This window comes from Macaca fascicularis, chromosome 9 (assembly GCF_037993035.2).
Source record: "Macaca fascicularis isolate 582-1 chromosome 9, T2T-MFA8v1.1".
Classification (NCBI taxonomy): domain Eukaryota; kingdom Metazoa; phylum Chordata; class Mammalia; order Primates; family Cercopithecidae; genus Macaca; species Macaca fascicularis.
Window position 1 is genome coordinate 72,901,498 of NC_088383.1, and position 25,568 is coordinate 72,927,065.

Sequence of the window (25,568 nt, forward strand, 5' to 3'; positions counted from 1 at the left end):
CTTTTTTTTTTTTTTTTTTTTTTTTGCGCTATTACTTTCTTGCCTTTCTTTCAGAAGCCAAGTTTCTGGATGAAAATATACACTTTAAAGCTACTATTTAGTATATGTTAAATGGCTCCATGTAGCTTTCAAGAAAAACCTTAACCTGTCACACAAAATCCTCGGACCTTCCCTACTTTTCTCTTCAGCCTCATTTCCTGCCTTTCTCTTTCACATTATCTGCGTTATAGCCATAACACAGCAAAGCCAGTTTTCTGAACGTGCTATGCTCTTTAAGTTTTATACCCTCATACTTTTCTTTATTTTTTATAACAGCTTTATTGACCTGTAATTCACATACCATACAGTTGACCTATTTGAATTATATAATTCCATGTTTTATATATACTAGAATTGTGTAACCATTACCACAATTTTGGAACATTTGCATCATCCCCTCCAGAGAAACCCTGTGCCCATTAGCAGTCACTGTTCATTTTCCCCTAACCCCCCTTGCTAACCCTAGGTAACCACCAATCTGCTGTCCCCATAGATTCACCTATTCTGGACAGTTCATATAAATGGAATCACACAGTGTGTACTCTTTTGTGACTGACTTCTTTCCATATTTTCAAGGTTTATCTGTGGTGTAGCATGAATCAGTATAACATTCCTTTTTATGATGGAATAGTATTCTATTGTATGGATATAGCACATTTCGTTCGCTTTATTCATCAGCTGATAGACATTTATTTCCACTTTTGGACTCTTATTAATAATGCTGCAAAGAATATGCATGTGCAAGTTTTGTTTTCATTTTCTTTTTTCTTTTTTTTTTTTTTTCGAGACAGAGTCTCACTCTGTCGCCCAGGCTGAAGTGCAGTGGCGCAATCTCCGCTCACTGCAACCTCCGTCTCCCAGGTTCACGCCATTCTCCTGCCTCAGCCTCCCGAGTAGCTGGAATACAGGCGCCCGCCACCACACCTGGCTAATTTTTGTATTTTTAGTCGAGATGGTGTTTTACCGAGTTAGCCAGGATGATCTCGATCTGACCTTGTGGTGCACCCGCCTTGGCCTCCCAAAGTGCTGGGATTACAGGTGTGAGCCACTGTTCCTGGCCTATGTTTTCATTTTCTTGAGTATAGATCTGGGAGTGAAATTGCTGGATCATATTGTAACTCTATGATAAACCTTTTAAGGATCTTCCCAAAACAGCTATACCATTTTGTTGTTGTTGTTGTTGTTGTTGTTGTTTTTGAGACGGAGTTTTGCTCTTGTCGCCCATGCTGGAGTGCAATGGCGCCATCTGGGCTCACCGCAACCTCTGCCTCCCGGGTTCAAGCGATTCTCCTGCCTCAGCCTCCTGAGTAGCTGGGATTATAGGCATGCACCACCACGGCCAGCTAATTTTGTATTTTTTAGTAGAGACGGGTTTCTCCATGTTGGTCAGGCTGGTCTCGAACTCCTGACCTCAGGTGATTGTCCCACTTGAGCCTCCCAAAGTGCTGGGATTACAGGCGTGAGCCACTGTGTCCGGCCTTAGCTGTACCATTTTACAGTTTCATCAGCAGTGTGAAAAAAATACATATTTTTAAAATAAATATACATTTTAATATATAAAAATATTTTAAATATGTAAAATACATTTTAATATATAAAATATATATAAATTTTAATATAGAGATGAGGTTTTGCCATGTTGCCCAAGCAGTCTACCCACCTTGGCCTCCCAGGGTGCTAGGGTGACAAGCATGAGCCACCACACCCAGCTGAGGATGAATATATTTTCAAATCCTTTGCTTATTTTATAATTGGAATATTTGTCTTAAAGTTTTCTTTATTAAAGAAATTCTTTTGCCGGGCGCGGTGGCTCACGCCTGTAATCCCAGCACTTTGGGAGGCCAAAGCAGGCGGATCATGAGGTTAGGAGTTCAAGACCAGCCTGACCAACATGGTGAAACCCTGTCTCTACTAAAAATACAAAAATTAACTGGGTGTGGTGATGCACGCTTGTAATCCCAGCTACTCAGGAGGCTGAGGCAGGAGAATTGCTTGAACCTGGGAGACAGAGGTTGCAGTGAGCCAAGCTCACACCACTCAACAGAGTGAGACTCCGTCTCTAAAAAATAAAACATATTTTTGTTGTCTATATAAATTTATGAAGTATAAGTGTAATTTTGTTACATGGATATATTGCATAGTGGTGAAGTCAAGGCTTTTAGTGTATCTATCACCAGACTAGCATACATTGTACTTATGAAGTAATTTCATCTTCCATACCTCTCCCACCTCTCCACCCTTCCAAGTCTCCATTGTCTATCCTTCCACACTCTACCTCCATGTATATATATTATTTAGCTTCCACTTAGGAGAAGATGCAGTATTTTTCAGTATCTCAGTTGTTTCACACAAGATAATTGTTGTTGAGTTGTGTTTTTTATATATATATATATATATATATATATATTTTTTTTTTTTTTTTTTTTTTGAGACAGAGTCTCGCTCTGTTGCCCAGGCTGGAGTGCAGTGGCGCGATCCCTGCTCACTGCAAGCTCCACCGCCTCCTGGGTTCACGCCATTCTCCTGCCTCAGCCTCCCGAGAAGCTGGGACTACAGGCGGCCCGCCACCACGCCCGGCTAATTTTTTTGTGTTTTTAGTAGAGACAGGGTTTCACCGTGTTTGCCAGGATGGTCTCAATCTCCTGACCTCGTGATCTGCCCGCCTTGGCCTCCCAAAGTGCTGGGATTACAGGCGTGAGCCACTGCGCCCGGCCATTTTTTATATATTCCATATGCAAGTCCCTTATCATATATGATTTACAAATAATTTTCTCCCACCTTCACTTTCTTTCTTTCTTTTTTTTGAGACAGGGTCTCACTCTGTCTCCCAGACTGGAGTGCATGGTACCATCTTGGCTCACTGCAACTCCCAGGTTCAAGCGATTCTCCTGCTTCACCCTCCCAAGTAGCTGGGATTACAGGCTTGTGCCACCAAGCCCGGCTAATTTTTGTATTTTTAGTAGAGACGGGGTTTCACCATGTTGGTAAGGCTGATCTCAAACAAGTGATCCGCCTGCTCAGCCTCCTAAAGTGCTGGGATTACAGGCATGAGCCCCCCGCCTGGCTGACTTTCACTTTCTTAATAATGTCCTTTAGGCTTTTACTCTGTCACCTCAGCTAGAATGTTGGAGTGCAGTCGTAACTCACTGCAACAATCTCAAACTCCTGGACTCGGGCAATCTTACCACACGTCCTTCCAAGTAGGTAGACTACAGGCATGTCCCACCATGACTAGCTTTTTTTTTTTCTTTTTTTAGAGATGGGATCTTTGTGTTGCCTAGGCTGGTCTCAAATTCCTAGGCTCAAGTGATCCTCCTCCTTCATTCTCCCAGGTAGCTGGGATTACAGGCACATGTTTCTGTGCCTTTTGTCCTTTGAAGCACAAAACTTTTCAATTTTTTTTAAAAAATACATTTTATTGTGTATATTTAAGGTATACAGCATAACAGCTTTATTGAAATATAATTTATATACTATGCAATTCATCTATTTAAAGTATACAATTCAGTTGGTTTTAGTATATTTCAGAGTTGTGTAACCATCAGAAAGACTAATCTGTCTTTGTAGATTTGCCTTTGCTAGACATTTTATGTAAATAAGGTTATATGGTATATGGTCTTTTGTGACTGGCTTCTTTCAAAAATTTTTTAATTTTGGCAAAGTCATATTTATCTATTTTTTCCTTTGTTGCTTGTGTTTTTGTTGTTATACCTAAGAAATCATTGCCTAATCCGAGCTCATAAAGATTTACCCCTGTTTTTTTTTAAGAGTTTTAGTTCTTACATTAGGTGTTTGATCCATTTTGAGTTAATTTTTGCATGTGGTGTGCAGTAGAGGGAGTGCAGTTTATTCTTTCGCATGTGACCATTTGCAGCTTTATTCTTTTGTAGTTGACCATTGTTGAAATGACTGTTCTTTAGCCACTGAATTGTTTTGGCACCCTTGTCAAAAATCAATTGACCTTAAATATCAGGTTTTCTTTCTGGACTCTCAATTCTATTCTGTTGTGATAAATGACTACTACATCATTTTTCTAACTTCTGTTTAGAATGCCTTTTCTGCCCTCTCCACTTGGCAAACTCCTAGTTTATGATTCCTCTCAAATGTCATCTATCAAAAGCCTTGCCTTCCCTAGCAGGTCTTTTGTGTATCTTTGAATACTTATAGCATGTTTTTCATCAGTCTTTTGCGGTTGATATTTAATATCTCCTTCGGTAGTTAGTAAGCTTTTTGAAGGTAGAGACTGTGCCTTTCATACCTGAATCCTAGAGCTTTAGTGTCATACTTGACATGTGGGGTGCTTTTAGTATATTTATAGCAGGAAAAATTGGTTTGTAGAAGTATTGAATTTTGTTTTGGATATGTTCATTTCTAGGTGCCTTCAGGCCATCTAACTGCTAATATTCAATAGACATTTTTCTTTATTAATTGAAATTTGCTTTTATTTTTCTTATTTTGTGTACTTATTTGTTATTAATTGAGTACCTGTCATGTGACAGGGCACAGTGCCAGGCTCTGAAGTTATAATAGTGAATTAAACAACATCCTACACTCATGAAGTTTTCATTCTAGTAGGGGAAACATACAGTATACAAATGGTTTAAGACAGTTGACAATAAAACCAGCAAGGAAATCTGGAGCCTGAAGGAGAGGTTAACACTGGAGATACAGACTTTGGAAGCATCTTCAACGAGGTCATAATTCAAACTGTAAATATGATAATAGAAATTCCAAGTGATTGAACATATAGGAAGATTAATACTGCAGAGAGAATCTTGAGGATATCCAAAGTTTTGCGGAAAAATGATCCAATCATGAGAAAACCAGAAGAGTAGAATCTTGGGAACCAAGGGAGAAGAGAAGGAAAAAAACATATAGAATAGTGAAAGAGGATTAAGCCTATGAAACTGCCAAGGGTTCAGATTGTTAGTCATTAGTAATCTTTAGAAATAAATTTCAAGGGAGTTGCCGAGCCAGTTTTTAAAAGATAAGGCCTGGCCCAGTGGCTGACGCCTGTAATCCCAGCACTTTGGGAGGTCGAGGCTGGCGGATCATAAGGTTAGGAGTTCAAGACCAGCCTGACCAACATGGTAAAACCCCATCTCTCATTAAAAAAAAAAAAAAAAAAATTATAAAAATTAGCTGGGCGTGGTGGTGCATGCCTGTAATCCCAGCTCCTTGGGGGGCTGAGGCAGGAGAATCGCTTGAACCTGTGAGGCAGAGGTTGCAGTAAACCAAGATCACACCACTGCACTCCAGCCTGGGCAACAGAGCAAGACTGTCTCCAAAAAAAAAAAAAAAACAATTAAATCCTGAGACTTTTTGGAACCAGTAAAACTCTGCCATGATTTTTTTTCTTATTATGCTATATCCATGAATGAAGATTTGAAATGTATACATTCAGTTGTTATTCATCTCTGTTCTTATCTCTGTGGGGCTTAATTTTTTTTTTTTTTTTTTTTTTTTTTTTGAGACGGAGTCTCGCTCTGTCGTCCAGGCTGGAGTGCAGTGGCGCGATCTCGGCTCACTGCAAGCTCCACCTCCCGGGTTCACGCCATTCTCCTGCCTCAGCCTAACGAGTAGCTGGGACTACAGGCGCCCGCCGCCACGCCTGGCTAATGTTTTTGTATTTTTTAGTAGAGACGGGGTTTCACCGTGTTAGCCAGGATGGTCTCGATCTCCTGACCTCGTGATCCGCCCGCCTCGGCCTCCCAAAGCGCTGGGATTACAGGCGTGAGCCACCGCGCCCGGCCAATTTTTTTTTTTTTTGAGAGGCCTGAAAATTTGTTCCATAAGGAATCTCTTTCAGAGTTGTTATCCACTGAATTTCTTTCCTTTTGAAAGCCTTTGCATTTTTTATTTCCATCGTTCTTGCTGTAAGAATGTGTTTGCTTTCTTGGGCTAAACATTATTTGACCATTTGTAGAAATAGTTGCTATGTATATGTAAAGACAGTTATATATGGTCAGCTAACATGTAACTTTTTTTTCCAAATAGTGACAGAAATGTTGGTAAATGTTCTGAGTATTTGCTCTGATGATGAACTAATGACTGAAGGTGAAGACCAGTTTGATGGTATGATTATTCATCTTACTATTTTTTTATTGTGAAATGATATTTCTTTACTGCCTAGCCTCAATACACACTATTTTGCAAATAATAGTCATTGCTTTCAGCATATGCTATTTGATAAGTAACAAGCTACTTTTTTTGGATATTAAGATTTGAAAATAATTTTAGTGATTTCTTTTTTTATGGTAATATTGGAAAGAAGATGAACTTTGGGAAAAAAGAAATTTGGAAGAAAGAACATAAGGAAAGGAAAACTGAAGTATTAAAAGGATGTAGTTCTTGATGAATATGGACACTGGTTAGAGAAAAGAGGATAAAAATACTATTTGTTTTATTAGAACAATATTCTTAATGTATCAAAAGCATACCTGAACTCCCAATTTTGCTTTTCCTTCCTTTTAGACACTAAAATAGACTGTTTCTAAATTAGTGTGGCTGTGTTCTAAAAGACCACTTGCTAATTTAGTTTGAGATTCTGAAAGCATTTTTTCCACAGAAACAAAGTTATATACATGGTTGTTATGTAAGCCAACAAGCCTATGTACCTAATGCATGTTTATAGTAAAAAGTAGTACTATAGAAAAAAAATTCATTTTATTTTGTTTTGAAATTTTTATTTAAAACTTTATTTAAATATTTAATTAAAACCCAAGTACATAAAAAGGTAAACAATTTATAAACTGAAAATGATTCCCTTCCATATTCCCCTCACATCTTTGTTTTAGTATACTTTTTATAGTTGTAATCAATATTTCAGTGTTTCCATATTTTGAACATGGTCTATATATTGGTAAGATTTAATAGCTACATATTTCTAAGTCCATTGATAAACTATAATGTTTGGCCAGATGTGGTGGCTCACGCCTGTAATCCCACCACTTTGGGAGGCCAAGGCAGGAGGATCCCTTGAGCCCAGGAGTTGGAGACCAGCCTGGGCAATATGGAAAGATTTCCTTGTCTCTATTAAAAAAAAATACACACACAGGATAATTTAATTTTCATAGTTAATCTCACATTGTTTGGCAACTGGGTTCCAAATTATCCTTATGAATAGCAGTAAAATAAACATATTTGTATTATAGCTTTTATTTTCCTTCTTGGAATAAATTTATTGAAGAGAATTATAGAGTTACAGAATTAACTCTGTAACTCTTTTAGCTTCATTGTTTTAGCTGTGAACTACCACATTGCTTTGCAGAAGGATTGGACCACTATGAAGTGCCTCCAGCAAGGAATCCATAGACATATTTCTCCACAGGACTACCTCATTGGATTTTGGTCTTTACTTATTTTCTTCATGGCTATATAGTAGTAAATTATAGTTGCTTAAGTTTACATTTCTTTGATTTCTAATGATGCTAAGAAGAAAATTACTGTTTTTCCAACTGTGTAAACTATCCATTTCATTTGATCACTTTTTGAGTAAAATCTGAATGAAACCTATTTAGAAATTTCTCTACTTACAAACAGGTTTGATTCTTAAACACTTGAAAGCCCATTTGTTGAAAGTACAAAGTAACTGTGTACAAGTGCTACCATTGCCATCTGTTGGTGGTAGGCAGAGATGCGCTTTTATTCTTACACATTTGTTAATAACTGACATAGTATATTTATATCAGTTATTTTTTAGTTTGGATAGTAAACTTTAGTGAATAATACTTTTCCTTATTTTAATTCTTTCCTTTTTTTTTTTTTTTTTTTGAGACAGAGTCTTGCTCTGTCACCCAGGCTAGAGTGCAGTAGTGCAATCTTGGCTCACTGCAACCTCCATCTCCCTGGTTCAAGTGATTCTCCTGCCTCAGCTTCCCAAGTAGCTGGGATTACAGATGCCCACAACCACGCCCAGCTAATTTTTGTATTTTTAGTAGAGACGGGGTTTCACCATCTTGGCCAAACTGGTCTCGAACTCCTGACCTCAGATGATCCGCCCACCTCAATCCACCTGCCTTGGCTTCCCAAAGTGTTGGGATTACAGGTGTGAGCCACCATGCCCAGCCATTGAATAGTTTCAAATATATATTTTGTTTCCCTGTTCTGCTGTCACTTTTGTTGTAAGAATAGACCTGGGCTTAGATTCTAGTTCCTTATAATGGCTCTGTGGCATCAGGCAACTTACTTAACCTTTCTGAGTCTCAGTTTCTCTCATCTTTAAAGAAGTGACAGTAATACCTACTTCATAATGTTGTAGGTATTGAGATAATTAATAATTGAAGTAATTATTGGCACATAGCCTAATTTTTAAAGAAAGTTTTCTGTTTTTCAAATTCTGTGAAATATTTAGTGAGAGTTTTAATTGATATTATGTTAATTCTATATCTGAATCTAGGGAAGTTTTTTTAATTTTTTTTTTTTTTTTTTTTTTTTTAAGAGATGAGGTTTCCCTATGTTGCCAAGGCTGGTCTTGAACTCCTGGCCTCAAGCAGTCCTCCCACCTCAGCCTCTCAAAAAGTGCTGGGATTTCCCTTTCTTTCTTTCTTTCTTTCTTTTCTTTTCTTTCTTTCTTTCTTTCTTTCTTTCTTTCTTTCTTTCTTTCTTTCTTTCTTTCCTTTCTTTCTCTCTCTCTCTTTCTCTTTCTCTCTCTCTCTCTTTCTTTCTTTCTCTTTCTTTCTTTCTTTTTTAAAATAAATAGTATTTAGTTTTCCAAACTAAGACCAAGAACTCTTGCTCTATATAATTACTTTATTTACTATAATTACTTCATTTAATACATAATTCCTCTATTTAAGATTATATAGTTTTTCTTTGAAAAAATTTTGTCATTGTCAAGTTAAATTAATACATCTGTATTTTATGTTCTTATTACTATTACAACTGGTGTCTCTTTTTTTCTATCTGTATAAAAGAATATATATTTGTGGGTTTATCTTATATCTAACAAACTTGAGTCAGCAGAATTATTTTCTATGATAATTTTTAATTTGTTTTCTATTACTTTTAAAAATATGTTATTTATAGGGGATTTATATTACTTCTATTCTGTATTTTTACCTTTCTTTTATGCTTTAAAAGTTATTATCAGTACGGCCAATAGTATGTTAAATAGGAATGATGGTAGATAATGCTTTAGTCCTCTTCTTATAATAATAAGAAAAAAAGGTTACTTGTTAGTCTAATTATAGTACTTGGTTTTAGGTACCTATGATTTATATGAATAAAGATACCAAGTCATGTTTTGATATTGAACCAGAAATAAATATAAAATTTTATTATATTCTAATGAGAAGATTTTATATATCATCAGCATTTTTCCTATTAGTATGATAATTTATCCCCTTGTTATATCATTCTTGCATTCCAGGGATGAATTGAATTTGATCATTAAAGAGGCAGTGTAGTTTAATGAAAAGGATCAGTGGTTTAGGTGTCTTGTCACTACCGTTCACTAGCTGTGTAATCTTAGAAAAGGCACCTAATTTCTCAAGTTTTCTTATTCAGAAACTGAGGGAATAGAGAGGATGAAAATTCTTTCCCACTCTTAAATAATTTTAAAAATTGTTAAGCACCATTTATGACAATGTTTCAATGGGAAAATACACTGAGTTCCAGCTTTTAATATTAGAAATAGATCTCCCTTTACTGCCAACAGGGCAGGTACAATTACTCCTCATTTTTTTCACTCTTCCACTACCAAGTATTAGGAGTAGAGACTCTAAGAAAGTTTTAGGAATATGAGTCTGGGAGTTTGCATGGAGAAATGGGAATGGTTTGGAAGATAAAGAATGTTGAGGAAATGGAGGATAGAGGAGGGGATTCGGATAGATACTAAGGTTTAAAGTGGGGTAGGGAAAGAGCTGCTGGAACTAGGTTTATTTCCCTTCCTTATTTGTACTCCCTAATTTCTTCCCTCTTACTCCGTCCATCTTTTCTCCTATTCTTTCACCATAATGGCTTGCCTTCTGTTCTCTCCTTCTTCTTTTCTTACACAATGGTGGAACCATCCTATGGAATTGGTCTGGGGAGAAATCTGGCTTTAGAAAGAAAACTTGATGGGATGGCTGTGGAGTCAGAATAAGGGTTTAGCTTTTCTTTGGGGAAAGAGAGAGCAGGATTGGAGATTTCTGAGTGTCAGGAAAGAAAAACTAATTTTTGTATATTTAAAGCTAAGATGGCTGGGCGTGGTGGCTCACGCCTGTAATCCTAGCACTTTGGGAGGCCAAGGTGGGTGGATCACTTTAGGTCAGGAGTTTGAGACCAACCTGGCCAACATGGCAAAACCTGTCTTTACTAAAAAAGTACAAAAATTAGCTGGGCGTGGTGGTGAGTGCCCATAGTCCCAGCTACTTGGAAGTCTGAGGCAGGAGAATCGCTTAAACTCAGGAGGCAGAGGTTGCAGTGAGCCGAAATCATGCCTTTGCACTCCAGCCTGGTTGACAGAGCGAGACTCGGTCTCAAGAAAAAAAAGCTAAGATTAGGTAAAGGCATAAGACTATTGTTAAGTGGTAAATCTTTGGTGCTCTGTATTGTTTAATGTACGTGTGGGGTCATTTTTAAGACAAAAATTTGCATTAACACTAAATGTATAAATGCACATAGCATCTCTTTTAGAAGTGTTAATCATAAAAGAGAATTTTCGAACATTGATTTCTGTGATATTTAGGTTGCATGCAATTTTTTCCAGATATTTATCTTTTGTCTTCAGTTTGGTAAAGGGAAGTACATAATCCATATGTGTTGCAGTTTCACTAAAATAAGTACATTTCCTATAATGGAATAATTTATCTCAGCATTTGAATGGAAGATAGGGAAAGCTCAAATGAAACCACCCCAGCTGCCTACTCTTAGAACTATTACTTGATTTGAAACAATCTGTTGCTATTTTTGCAAAAAGATGTCCCCCAAATTCCCAGATTGGATTGGGGACAGAAAGCACATACTGTTGCTCCTAAGTATATGCAAAAGTTCTGCAATTCAGATTCAGGAAATCATGTGCTCTTGTTAGGGAGTATGGGAGGTTTAGCTTTTCCTTCGTTGAGAGGGGGTGAGGTTTTCTACTGAGGCAGTTTATGAAGTTACCTACATTTCTCTGACTGTACTACACATTTTGCAGTTGTTGGTGTCCTTGAAGAACCACATGAGTTTGTATTTCATTTGTGTCATTACCTTTTACTTAACATACTTCCACAGGTGACACATTTCCTTAGGGGTATGACTATAAATGTGCAATTGTTGTTAGCAGTCTTTTATCAGTCTTATGTGTTTTCACATGTTTTTTTCTGTCCCTAATTATGTCTGCTTTCATCAGATATGATAGTCATTCTGTCCATAATTTCTTCCGTGCACATATCTTTTAAGAAATCTTTAGAGTTCTACCTAGTGGCATCCCTCTTTATTCACCAGATTCTACAGTACTACATTTTTCAAGTTTCCAAATATGAGGGCCTTCATTTTTCTCCCTTTCTTTGTACATTCATTCTTCAGTACCACTGCCAAGTTAAATCTCTATCTTTTTATTTGTCTCAACCACCTTTTCTCCATCATTCACTTCCTTTTTTCTGGACTCTCCATCTGAAGAACGGCTCATATATGGCAATAAAAAAGGTACAGACCAGACAGAGTAACATTGTTTTGAAATATGACTTCATAAGTTATCCTCATGTCTATGTAAGTTAGCACATTCATTGAGTAATGTCTATGCAGAGTCCTCTTGGGCCTTGTGCAAATTTAATTTAAGTTTTATCTGAGTTAGTATTTGGTATTTTTAGAAGTCATATTCCAAGATATCTGTCTTTCTGTGCATGGAAATATTTTTCCCTCCTTTTCATTCCTGTTTTAAAATTTCATTCTTTTGCTTATTTGTAATGTTTTGTACTTTTCCCTGCATGATTAGGGTTGTTTGATTGTCTGTATTATTTCCCAAAGAAATGTTACTGTGGACATTTACTTTAATATGATGCATGATGTGTTTGTAGACTGATTTAAAATCCTGATTTGTACAGTGTTTTTATATTCCTGTGATTTTTTCATTTGATATCAGTATAGTTTACATGTCATTTGGTTTTATAGATACAGAAATTAAGACTGAAAATATGAATGTACTTATTACAGCTATCCTCCCCAACCTCCTTCTGCTTATCCCCAGTGTAGCTACTTACAAATTCTGTCAATTTTAAAACAAAATGTTTATAATAATTTATTAGAAGAGAACCAGACTTACCTTCTATCCTTGAACAAGTCAGTTAATAACCTCAGTTTCTTTGTCTATAAAATGAGGAGATTGCACTTTATAGTATCTCCAATGTCTCCAAATTCTAATATTCTATGATTCTTAGAATTTTTAGTTTTTGGGGTTTTTTTTTTTTTTTTTTTTTTGGTATTTTAAAAATACCTGTTTAGAGTGCCATGGTACCCAGGTACCCACACAGTTTTGGACTTGTAAAAGCTGTAGCTTCAGTGCTTGTAATATTTACCCTTTAGAAGATCATAAACATGTCATGGAGCCTATTTTTTTCCCCCTAAAATATGTCTTTTGTTTCTATCTTTGAAGTTGGATTTCTTTTTCTCTTTTCTTGCAGTCAGGTCCAGTCATTATCTTAGTTTTTAATTATATGTAATTGTGGACTGCTTGAATTTTAAATGAGATGTTCTCTCCCAGAAGACTTACAGTTGTTCAGACCTCTGTATACCTAAGGCCCCTTTTAAACTAGTGTCTTTAGCCTTTCCTTAACCTTCTCCTCAACCATGGTGCTTCCATGTGTGTTTTCATTGTGTTGAATGAAGCACAGCTCTAAGGAACCACACTTTTGGGTCCAGAGTGATTCTAGTTGCTGTACATGAAATAACAGGACTGAGATTGATGTTGTTCTTTCTGGAGGCCAAGGGAAGGAAGATAAAACCTTTGAGTCATTCTTCAGCCAAGGATTTAGTTGTTTTGGTTTATTCTCTTCTACATCAGTCATAGATAGCACAGCTAACCCTTTAGAGATGAAGCAGTAGTGATCCTTTAGCCATGTTTTTCTCATTGCTTATGTCATACTCACCTAGAGATGTAAAAGATTGTATATATTTGCATGACCTTAGGAATACCCGGTACATTAGGTTAAGATGTGCATTGTTGAAATGCTGGTATGGCCCTTAGTTCAGGATTACCTGCACAGTAGCTCCTTCATGCCATTAATTTTAGACCAACTCAAACCAAAGAAGCTTACTCTGTCATAGTCTGATGGGATATTGTCAGCCTGCATGTCAAATACTTTGTGATAGTTAAATAAGACTACAGGACTGTTACAAATTCTTAGTCTGTTAGTCTGCATGCTGTAGGCTGTCATGAAAATTAAACAGAGACTTTAAGATTATTATCAGTTTTTGCCCTCTGGTTTGTAATACAAGTTGGGCTCAAGTTTGCTTTTTTTTTTTTTTTTTTTGCCCCAATTGCTGTTTTACTGATTAGCCAGTCTAGTGAAATATTAAAGTTTGTGGATTACTTTTTATTTCTACATTTATCAGACCCCAATATTAGACCAATGCTGAGCTAAATATTGAGAGAGCAAGACATTTTTTAGCATGAGTTCATCTAGTCTCCTCCATGTAAGCTGGTGGCAGGGGCCTTGGTATTGGTTTAGATGAGTGTGGAACAGGCTAATAGCATATTGTAAGCATGCATGCCCTAAACTTGAGCCTTTCTCTCTATTTATTCCATTGAAAGTAGGTTCAGCTGCAGCCCGGAAAGAAATCATAAGAAACAAAATTCGAGCAATTGGCAAGATGGCAAGAGTCTTCTCTGTTCTCAGGTAATGATGTCTTTTCTTGATTATTTGTTTTGCAGAAATTATGTTTATTGTACCTTGTTACAAGCATTGTCCTGCATCTAAAAGCAACATGGGGCCGGGTATGGTGGCACACTCCTGTAATCTCAGCATTTTGGGATGCCAAGGCGGGCAGATCACCTGAGGTCAGGAGTTTGAGACCAGCCTGGCCAACATGGCGAATCCCCATCTCTACTGAAAATACAAAAATTAACCGGGCGTGGTGGCATGCGCCTGTAATCCCAGCTACTCGGGAAGTTGAGGCACGAGAATTGCTTGAACCCGGGAGGCAGAGGTTGTGGTGAGCCGAGATTGCGCCACTGCACACCAGCCTGGGAGACAGAGCAAGACTCTGTCTCAAAAAAAAAAAAAAAAAAGCAACAGAGTATCATTCTTCCTATATAGAAGTTACTTAGGCCTGGCCAGGCACGGTGGCTCACGCCTGTAATCCCAGCACTTTGGGAGGCCAAGGGAGGTGGATCACGAGGTCAAGAGACTGAGACTATCCTGGCCAACATGGTGAAACCCCGTCTCTACTAAAAATACAAAAATTAGCTGGGCGTGGTGGTGCATGCCTGTAGTCCCAGCTACTCGGAGGCTGAGGCAAGAGACTTGCTTGAACTTGGGAGGTAGAGGTTGCAGTGAGCTGAGATCACACCACTGCACTCCAGCCTGGGTGACAGAGAAACTCTGTCTCAGAAAAAAAAAAAAAGTTGCTTAGGCCGGGTGCAGTGGCTCATGCCTGTAATACCAGCACTTTGGGAGGCCAAAGTGGGCGGATGCTTGAGCTTAGGAGTTCACGACCAGGCTAGGAAACATGGCAAAACCCCATCTCTACAAAAAAGAATACAAAAATTAGCCGGGCCTGGTGGCGTGCACCTGTGGTCCCAGGTACTCGGGAGGCCGAGATGGGAAGATCGCCTGAGCCCCAGGAAGTTGTCAGCAGTGAGCTGTGATTGCACTACTGCACTCCAGCCTGGGTGACGGAGTGAGACCTTGTCTCAAAAAGAAAAAGAAGTTAATTATATATTTGTATATTGAAGATGGGAACGCAAGTCCCTTTGAAGCTAAGATTTTTGACTCTGGTGATTATTATTGCTCATCTTTGGTATCTCTTTTCCTTTTGTGATAACACTAAATTTACACCTTGAAAATTAGAGCAGTATAAGAAGGAGGGGATACTTTTTAGAGTATTCTTGATGAACTTGTTCATCCATATAGGAAGTCCCTTGTGCTGGAGCCATAAATTGCCTTCCCTGAGGTTAATTCAGGAAGACCAGGTTTAAGAGTACAAATGAATACATCAGTCTTAAAAAATTTGTTAGCAAAACTGACTACATCAGACATTTGAACTTCAGAGCATATGAAATACCATATTTTCTCAATAGTATGATGCCCCTTGATGAATCTTAACACATACTTAATAAAGTTTTTCAGGAAAAATAATACATGCCTCAATTGTAAGGCACACCCTCATACCTGAAATGTCTCAAAATTGAGGAAAATATGGTAATAGCAATGAATGTCATCAATTTTATATATGGCCTATATCTAGACCCTATGTCTTCTTTTAAATTAAGTACTTGTTGGAAGTATCTGATATTTGTTATATCTCTCTGCTATAGGGAGGAGAGTGAAAGTGTGCTGACACTCAAGGGCCTGACTCCCACAGGGATGTTGCCTAGTGGAGTGTTAGCTGGAGGACGGCAGACCCTGCAAAGTGGTAATGATGTTATGCAACTTGCTGTGCCTCAGATGGACTGGGGCACACCTCACTCTTTTGCTAACAATTCACATAATGCATGCAGGGAATTCCTTCTGTTTTTTAGTTCCTGTCTCAGCAGCTGACCTAGACAGGGTACTGTATTAGCTAGTGTCTCATTAATACCTGATCAGGGCAGAAAACTGATAGAGTGGGTATTCCTTTCAATTGAAAATAATGGTCAGTTCCTCAGCTTTTCATGAAATGATATGGGAGCAGCTCATATCATAATGTCTGAAATATTTATTTATTCATTTGTCTAATTCACCCTTTTCTTTTAAAAGCCCCAGTTTCAGAATGTGAATCAGGGATATTCCTGTTACTAAAATGGAAATGTAATTCCAAGTTTCTTATTTTTAATTTTTTAAATTTATGTCATTGTATTAGACCATGCTTATATTTAAAACTACTTAATTTAGAGTTAACTACCTGCTTAGGCCCCAGAACATTATTTATGCACTTCAGTTACCAAAAGATTTGTGCAAGGTTTTGTACCCTGGTAAATGATGCCAAAGTTTGTTTTCTGTGGTGTTTGTCAAATGTTCTATGTATAATTAACTGTCTGTAACATGCTGTTTCCTTCCTCTGCAGATGTAGCTGCTTTCCTAAATCTGTCTGTCTTTCTTTAGGTTAGCTGTATGTCTGTAAAAGTATGTTCAATTAAATTACTCCATCAGACACTTGTCTGTCTGTCAATGTAGAAGCAGCTTTGTAGCACCTTGTTTCGAGGTTTGCTGCATTTGTTGCTGCACTTTGTGCATTCTGAACATGAATGTAACATTAGATATTAAGTCATTGTTATAAGGGGTTGAATTTAAATCCTGTAAGTCAAAATTGAAAGGGTGTTATTAAGTGTGCCTTTATTTTGCATGCAAATAAAAAGAATTATACGTAAAGCATTCCTGTAATCTGGCTCATTGAATATTTTATACTTAAAAAAACTTTTTTTTTGGCGTAAATATTTGTGTAAATACTGGGTTAACTTTTTTAAAGCCCATTACAGATTAAATAGAAGAGAGTGATGTGAGTATTAGTGACCATACACAGTAATTCAGTCTAGATTTCTTTTCCTGTGGTTGGAAAGCAAAAATACGTGATGTGGAAAAGCCTGAATTTCTTGTAGCCACTTTTGACAGCCCTCTAAGGGTCATTGTCTATTAAAATAGCAACAGATCTGATGTTTTCCTTAGTCGTAATTAAGTTTCTTTTTGGTGTTGTAATTCGTGACTTTTTTAGAGAGAAAAAGATAGGCAATTTTAACATTTTGAATGAATTTACATTTGACTTCACAATTTCATTTCCTTTGGTTCCATAATAAGTGCTCTCTCCTCTCCTCTCCTCTCTTCTTTCTCTCTCTCTTTTTTTTGTGCATGTGTACGTGTGTGTGTGAGAGAGAGACAGGGTCTGGTTTCTTGCTCTGTCACCCAGACTGGAGTGCAATGCAGCCTCAACTTCCTGGGCTCAAGCAATCCTTCCATTTCAGCCTCCTGAGTAGCTGAGACCATAGGCACACGCCACCACAGCCAGCTAATTTTTTGTATTTTTTGTATTTTTTATTTTTTTATATATTTGTATTGCCCAGGCTGGTCTCAAACTCCTGGGCTCAAGCAGTCTTCTGACCTCAGCCCCCCAAAGTGCTGGGATTATAGGCATGAGCCACTATGCCTGGCCAATGATTGCTTTTTAGTAAAAAAAAAAAATTTCTCCTGTAAACAATTTTTACTTGTAGCCTATACATGTTCTATTTTAAATGTCATTGTATTGTTCACTACCACCACTGGTATATCTGAAAAGTACACTGTGTTTTGAAATTATAGTTATAACTTTTCATTCTGAATGAGGTTTCTTTTTTGATTTTCTTTTTTAAAAAAACCTGCTTTGATTTGCTTTACATTCCTTGCCCTCCATTTTTCTTATTATATTATAAACAGTAGAAAAATGAACTAAAAAGAATTTTATGAATGTACATTAAAACAAGAAGATCTTAAACATTTGATAAAACTAGTAAAAATGTTAATAGAAAAGGATGAACTTTAATAGCTTCAAAAATATTATATTCTTCTTCGTTCAGAAAAGAAAAATAAAACCAAAAGGGTATCATACTTAAATCAATCTACACTATAGTCATCTCTCAATTATCCTTGGATATAACATTACTTTTATATTGTATCCACAGCAAACCTTGCTTTCAGATTTCACATTTAGCACCTGCTAAATTACATGCTTTGTTGACAGCTCAGCACTTCTGTTTATTCTTAATTTGCTCACGGCTTGAAGCTCATTCCTTCAACTTTGAAACCACCCTCTACTGCAGGGGAGGTTTGAAAGACAGCTTTGCTGGAGGAACTCTCTATTCTCAGCATGGACTAAATTACTGGAAGGAATTGAGTTTAAGGGGTCTAATTTGGGACCCCTTAAACTAAATAGCTTCTAGTTTTGCTAGCTCTTGATAGTGTGGTTTGGGCATTTGGTCAAAATTATTTTCCTAGGATAAGATAAATCTGCTTTGAAACAAATAACAAAAGTCATACAAAAGCTGCATTTTTGTGATTATTTTTTAAAAAGTTATCCTACATGTTAAATTTTAGTAGGTACGTTCCCTGATGTTAGTGTGTATAACTGAGAGGTATTGCAAAAGGAAAAAAATTTAATTCTAAGACCTCATGCCTGTCAGAAAATAAAAATTGTGTTTTCAAAAACTTTAAAAGTTAATTTACATGACGTTACTTGAGTGTTTTTACAAACTGCACAACTCTATTGGAGGTGGATTTTCTGTTCATATTTATTTTATGTATGTTTTCTTTCTGGGAAATTTGATTGGGAGCTAGCACTGTAATGCTACCTTCACCAGGATCTATATGGGAAATATATGTGGCCAATTCTATTTTAGTAATACCAAATTCCTCTTGGTCGTTTATCTAAACTGTGTAGTACTGAGGAACACAGTTTGAGATAGCACTATGCTCAAACTTATTAAGGCCATGTCAAGATGCCCTATATAACTGAAAACAAATAGTGGAGAAATAGTGCCTTTCAGATAGAGTTTTGCAATTAGCAGATCTGGGCTCAAGCGATCTTCCTGCTTCAGCTTCCCGAGTAGCTGGGACTATATATGCACACCACCATTCCCGGCTAATTTTTAAAACTTTTTGTGGGGAGAGATGAGGTCTCTTTATGTGTTGCCCAGGCTGGGCTCAAATGCTCAAGGGATCCTTCTGCCTCGGCCATCTAGAGTGCTGGGATTATAGGCATGATCCTCCATGCCCTGCCCGATTTGTAATGTAGTTTAACAGTTAAGGAAAATTAACTCTTCCTGTATTCAGTGTTCGTCCTAATTCTTCTGGATCCCCAATTCACTTTACTGTCTGGTTAAGATCAACATTTTCTAACTTAGTACACTTTAATACCTTAGATTCATCAGTTTCTTGTACATTAATAATTGCTTTGGATAAAATTATTTCTAAATCATGTTAATTGCTAAAAGATCACTTCAGGAATAATTATTCTAATTGGCCTTATTGCAGAAGAAGCAAAATAGAAGAGACAAGGGCATTACTTTTACAAATATTCTGAGTAATAGGGGGAATGGACAATATTGTAAGCCAGTATTGTTGTCTGCTATCTTAGGTCCTGGTCCTCAGTGTGAGCTCTTTATACAGTTCAAACCCAGAAATGAGCGAAAAAAAGAATCTTTGACCATAAAATATTTGACTAATTATGTTGAAATTCTCTAAATGGACCAGTGACACACTATACCAAGAATGTGTTTCTTATTTATAATATGACCTATGTGTCTATATCATGAAATAATTAGAATTTATGCCTGTAAGACCTCACTTCCACTCCTTAATGTCTCTTTAATTGGTAGATGAGTTTGAAAAGATGCTCAGTAGTCTTCCTGAGACAAATTTGAGTTCATGATAAACTGTGTCAGGATAAATGGAATTTTTTAAGGCTATAGATGTTAGTATCTGTAGGTATTTGGAACATCAGTACTAGAATAGAAAGGAAGTTCCTGGTAGACAGGAGAAGCCCTTTCAGGTCCCCGACAAAGAACAGAGCCACAGAACTGTTCTACTTAGAGTAATTCACCAAGTTTACTGCCCTTAAAAATTTCACTGTAGTCATATCAGCCCTTGCAGCTTATGTTTTGCCTTATAAATTAGAAGTGACAGGTAAAGCACTGCTGACCCCTTCTAGTTTATGTCTTAGGGAACCAACTGGTAATGAGTATTGTTCTCATTAACATGAAAGAAAAGACTTTTCTGTTTGCTTTTCTGCTATAATTCTATTATAATTTCACTCTAGAACATTTTTCTGTGATTGTGATGGATGGGATATAATAAACATTATGGAAAATTCTAAGGCCATCAAATTACTGATTCAAGATGGGTAATTAATACTGGAGTGCATTTGCATGGGTGCTGAGGTGTCTGTTTACAGTAGGTTTATGTGTTCTGTGCTCTGAGTGATGTTGTCATAGTGCTGTGTGTAAACTGTGCTGTGTCAGGAATTGGGGGTTTGGATGGGGCTCTCTAATTTGGGTACTATTTATGTTAAATTGTAAATGATGATGTAGTATGGGATACTGTGATATTTTAAGTGATCATTGCCTTTTCTGCTGTACAATATGACCCTTCTCATCTCTCTCATTCATTTTGCATGCCTCTGCTCACTTCTGTACAGCCACAGTTGAGGCTATTGAGGCTGAAAAAGGTATGATCAGAGTCCTTGTGCTGGGCAGAGATCTGTGGTGTGTGGGTGGGCATCAGAGAATGTCCTGTGGGTGTGTTTTACTCCTAGTTTTTACAGCCCAAGATGAATCAGACTCACTGATTCATCAAGTTTAGAAGCCTTGCAGCCCTCTTTTTTTTTATTTTTCATTTTTAAATCAGAAGGGCTGATGTCTATGGTGACAGTCTTTTTCTTTTTTCCAGTGTAATATGCAATCAGAATGTAATGTTTCTGATTTATTTAGAGTATAGCATATTATGCTATACAGTATAGCTTTATAAAGTTGCCTGTTTTAATGGAAATTGCCAAACTGACCTGCAAATAGAGATCTGTTCCATATTTTGCATGATTCTATGCTACTCAGATTTTTTTCCTTAAGTGAAACCTCCTCTAGATATAGGTGTGAGTTTTTTACTCATATCCAGTAGTGTGCCTGGCTGAGAATACAGGAACTGTCACTATAATGATTTTCTTTTCTTTTTTTTTTTTGGCTGCAGTTTGGGCTATAGTTTATGGATAAGATTATGTTCATACATATCATGTGTTGGCTTGGTATTTCACATTCCTCAGTGTTTGTAGCCCCAGCCATTTGTTTGGTTCATGTGCCAGACTTTGTGTGCCAGGGATTGCAGATATTAAGCAACCAGATTATAACTAGTGGTTTGAAAATATTTCCTGTGAACATGTTAATAATGGAGGATGCATCGTTTTAGATGAAGTGAATGAGAAACCATACAATTGGTGGAGAATTGCTATTTATTTTGATTTGAGTTCCCAAAGATTGTGCAGTATGGCCAGTGAATTAAGGAAAACATCTCCTAAAATAAGAGATTATAAATACTTTTTGCTATCAGCCATACACAGATCTAACTCTTGGAGGCACTTCCCACCTTTTTAATGTTATATTGGTGGTGATGGGCTGATCTGGACCTCCAAGATAGTTCTGATCTACTATATTTTAACCTTTCTTTACCTCTTTCTCCTCCCAAGCTCTTGGTACAGATTTGTATATTGAGGATTAACCTTGTTTAGCCTCCTCACTTGCCCCTACTCTCGTTGCTGCCTTACTGTTATAGTCACCGGTGATCTTAGGGACTAACGTAGGAGATAATTGGTATAGTAGAAGTCAGACAGACCCTGAGACCATTGCCTGGAGGTTGGTTTTGGGGGCAGGAGAGGGTTAACATTTTTTTGGATTTTTATTTTTTGGAAGGCTTTGCTAACACTTGTCACCTGTGAAGCTATCATGTTTATATTTAGGTTTAAACATTTCACATTTTAAGGGAAGACTGAAATGAGGATAGGATTCAGTTAAAGTGAGATTTAAGTGTTGCTACTTACAGCTACTAATTTCTTTCTTCTTAAAAATCATTAATTATGTTTTGAAATCTCAGAAATGTTTTTCAATTACTGACTTATCAAATTTGCATTTTGTTAAGCAATACGAGGATTCTCTCCACCACATAGAATCTGCAGTTTTGAAGAGGCAAAGGGTTTGGATAGGATCAATGAGAGAATGCCACCTCGGAAAGATGCTGTACAGCAAGATGGTTTCAATTCTCTGAACACCGCACATGCCACTGACAACCACGGGACGGGCAACCATACTGCCCAGTGACCCACGACTTCCCAGGGACTCTCACATCTCGGGCCCCAAATGGACAGATCACCCGAGGAGCTGGAGGGGTCGGCCAAGCTGACTGTAAATGTCACAGTCCCTCTGAAGAAACCATTGTGCTTCTGAGACCCCAGCCCCCTTCCTGGATGGAGGCTTGAGGGCCCTGGGACATGTGCTATCTGATAAGATTGGGTCATCGCTGCCAAGGTGGAGAGCAGTGAGCAAGGGGCTTGGGGCAATTTCCAGTGGAGGGCATCCACACCTCCATTTTATGCTTGTGGTTCACACATTTAAGTTTACAAATCAGATTTCTTTTCCCCTTCAGTAGAATTAGATTTTGTTTTTCAATCAGGATTTCAAATGCAATCCTAAGAGCTAATGTGGACTTTTCTTTTTCCATGAAATGTCTTTAAAGGATGAATTAGCATGGTCTTAAAATACATTTCTGAGGTTACTAGCTGTATTTTGAATTGTGAGCAAAATGCCGAGAAACCCAGTTGGCATTTATACAAAATGTTGACCTCAGGTCTATAGTTCTTAAATGTGGCTAATTCTGTAACATAGTCTTGGTATTTTTTAATTATGAATGCATATCCTATTTCTAGGCAGGCTCTCTTACTTGAACACAAATCCAAAAACTAATTTAGAATCTTTTTTGCCCAGATCTTTTAAGATTTATACCCCAGATATTTAAGAAGAAAACCTCTAAATTTCAAAATTATGAAGAATTACAGAATTACTCATTTAAGGTACTTTAAAAGAAGTTTGTACATTGTCAAAGTAAATTTTAATTCAAATCATGTCTGTAAAACTTGATGTATTTTGTGTATGCATGTTTTCATTTTGCAAATATTTAATATATAGACCTATGATGTACAGGTACGACATGTATAGGTTACCTAGATGTTATGAGAAATTTTAGTTTATTGTGAGTACTCAAGTTGCTTAAATAGCCACCAGGGTGATTTGCTGCTGGCTTTCTATCATTTTTATGTTTTAATGCAAAGGAAATTTTAAAATGTTCTGGAAGTGTTTTTGATTAAGCAATGCAGCCTAGAAGCAATGGTTCTGTTCAATCATTCAGATGTTAGTGGAAGCATAAAAGTCAAGACTGCATGTTGAAACTTTTCTTTTGATAGTTACTGAACTGCTTGGTTAAACTAAATGGAACCATGTGCTAATTTTTCACAATTATTGACCTGTATTGATTGCCACTGTAGTTTGGTATTTCCCTTTACTTTGGTGGCCTGCTTCCCTCATGCCCTGGAATACAACTCAGAGCTCCAGGCAGCGGAACCATCTGTTGTTTTGTTTGCCAGAAAGTGCACCCTGTATGGTCTCCTGTCTAAGTTGGAAATATTATGCATGTGCAGGACTATTCGAGTATTTTATAAACAGTAGCACACAATAAATTCCATGCATGGGCCGCTGCTCCTATCTCTGTGTTGGGTTTTATTTGGAAGATGCAGTCTGATTTGGCCTTTTGATGCAAATCAGAGAATCCTGTTACTAGAGCTGGGATATCCTCCGGAGATTATCTCATGGATAGTTCATGGTGATTTGATTAATTAAATTCTTTATAAATTTTGCCTTAAAAAAAAACTTGTTATATACTTGTTTTACATGAGCATTAGTAACTGAGTATTAGAGGACTTTATATGCCTACTATAGGCCTCCTAAATCTAATATTTAAGATCACTGTTTATTATCTTTTAATTGAAAGAAAATATGTTATTATCTAGAATTTTGTTATAGTGGTGTTGCGAATTTACTGGGTATTCTAACAACAAGAAAAAATATTAGTGATAATTGCATTTTCCTATCTTATTCCTTTCTTCTTTGTCATAATCAAAGTAAGTATAGGATTTTGCACATTGAGGGATATTAGGATATTGCTCAAAATTATATAATAATATAATACAATAACTTGAATTACAGTCTCAACAATAATTACAATGAGATACATTATAAAACATTAAGTCAAAATATAGGCACGGCACAGTGGCTCATGCCTGTAATCCAAACACTTTGGGAGGCTGAGACAGAGGATTGCTTGAGCCTAGAAGCTCATGGTTGCAAGCTGTGTGTTGAGCTATGATTGTACCACTGTACTCCAGCATGGGTGACAGAGTGAGACCCCATCCCTTAAAAATAAACAAAATACATACATGCAAATATATTAGGCAAGTGTGCATGCACACACACATACACGTACTTGCCTAATTCCAGGTAACACAGAACTTCTCAAATAGTTTTCTTTTGTCTTTTTCTTTTCTTTTTTTTTTTTTTTTTTTGAGACGGAGTCTCGCTCTGTCACCCAGGCTGGAATGCAGTGGCCTGATCTCAACTCACTGCAACCTCCACCTCGTGGGTTCAAGTGATTCTTCTGCCTTGGCCTCCCGAGTACCTGGGACTACAGGCGCCCACCACCATGCCCAGCTAATTTTTGTATTTTTAGTAGAGACGGGGTTTCACCATGTTGGCCAGGCTGGTCTCAAACTCCTGACCTCGTGATCCACCCGCCTCAGCCTCCCAAAGTGCTGGGATTACAGGCATGAGCCACCATGCCTGGCCACAAATTGTTAATTATTATAACTCTCTGCTTGCCATAATGTTAACTTACAAAGCAGTCCATGAGTTTGCTCTAAGGTTATGCATTGCATACCTTAAAGATTGTTGTTGATGTTGTTTTATGAAAGCTATTCAGTAAAGAGTTTATCTGGCTAACATAGACCCAATAGAAAAATTAAAAAGTAAATAAAGTAAGAGTTTAACTAGTATATCAGGTGCCAGGAACTTCCTTAGCCCTTAGATGCATAACTAGCATTATATAGTGTTTGTGGGAATCATGGGTCAGCATTAAGTACTATCAGCAAAAAAACTATGGATTGATGGTAAAAGTTAAGAGGAAAATAAGAGAGAGGAACCACACTCAGGAAAAGCAATATACCTGAAGAGTGATAAAGTATCACACAGTGGCTCACAGACCACTTACTACATGTTGAATAGGAACCTCTTTCTAGTCTTTCTTCATAATTCGTTTCACAACATACCATTTATTAAGATTTTTAAAATACAACTAATGATGAATACAAATTGTGAAAAGTTCAGACTTTTTAAATTGTAACTTTAAATGTCTACCAGAGCAAGTCAGTGATGGTAAAATATAAGTATTCAACATCAAAATTTTTCTATATTACCATTCTCCTTTATATTCATTGACAACTTCTGAATTAGAAAAGTCAATCTCTGATGTCTTGTATCTTCTGCAGTTCAGCCATTATTAACAGAACTAACATTTGAGGTTCTCAGCTAAATTTTGAAGCCCGTTAAATTTGAAGTTGGCCTAAACTTTTGCTCAAAGTGAATTACCCCTATTTTATTTAGGGTTTTTGCCTATTGCAACTGATTTTCCTTTATCCACAGCTGTTCTACATAATGTTATGCAGTGTTTGGTTGAATCCTTAACACTTTTCTTGCACTTTGCCTGCGTGTAGTTTGTACTTTCTGCAGTTTGGGGTTCCTGTGTGGATTTGATTTGCCACATTCCGGGACCTCATTGCAAGTGATTCTGTTCCACAGTTTGATGATGTTCACAGAA

General features: G+C 37.1%; 1 protein-coding gene across 13 annotated transcripts in view; it reads left to right on the forward strand.

Annotated features, from left to right (window-relative positions):
• Positions 1-23,404, forward strand: part of PPP3CB (protein phosphatase 3 catalytic subunit beta) — a 60,632-nt gene extending 37,228 nt beyond the window's left edge. For 2 of the 13 annotated variants that reach the window (XM_074001820.1, XM_045400071.2), the window contains exons 10-15: positions 6,037-6,114; positions 11,623-11,649; positions 13,757-13,838; positions 15,479-15,576; positions 20,302-20,331; positions 21,789-23,404. In XM_074001820.1, the coding sequence (XP_073857921.1) occupies positions 6,037-6,114; positions 11,623-11,649; positions 13,757-13,838; positions 15,479-15,576; positions 20,302-20,331; positions 21,789-21,967 (494 nt within the window). In that variant the 3' untranslated portion in view covers positions 21,968-23,404. Of the gene's footprint in view, positions 1-6,036; positions 6,115-11,622; positions 11,650-13,753; positions 13,839-15,478; positions 15,577-20,301; positions 20,332-21,788 lie in introns of all 13 variants that reach the window. The other 11 variants (XM_045400070.2, XM_045400077.3, XM_045400072.2 and 8 more) reach the window with 6 other exon arrangements.
• Positions 23,405-25,568: the final 2,164 nt, after the last annotated feature.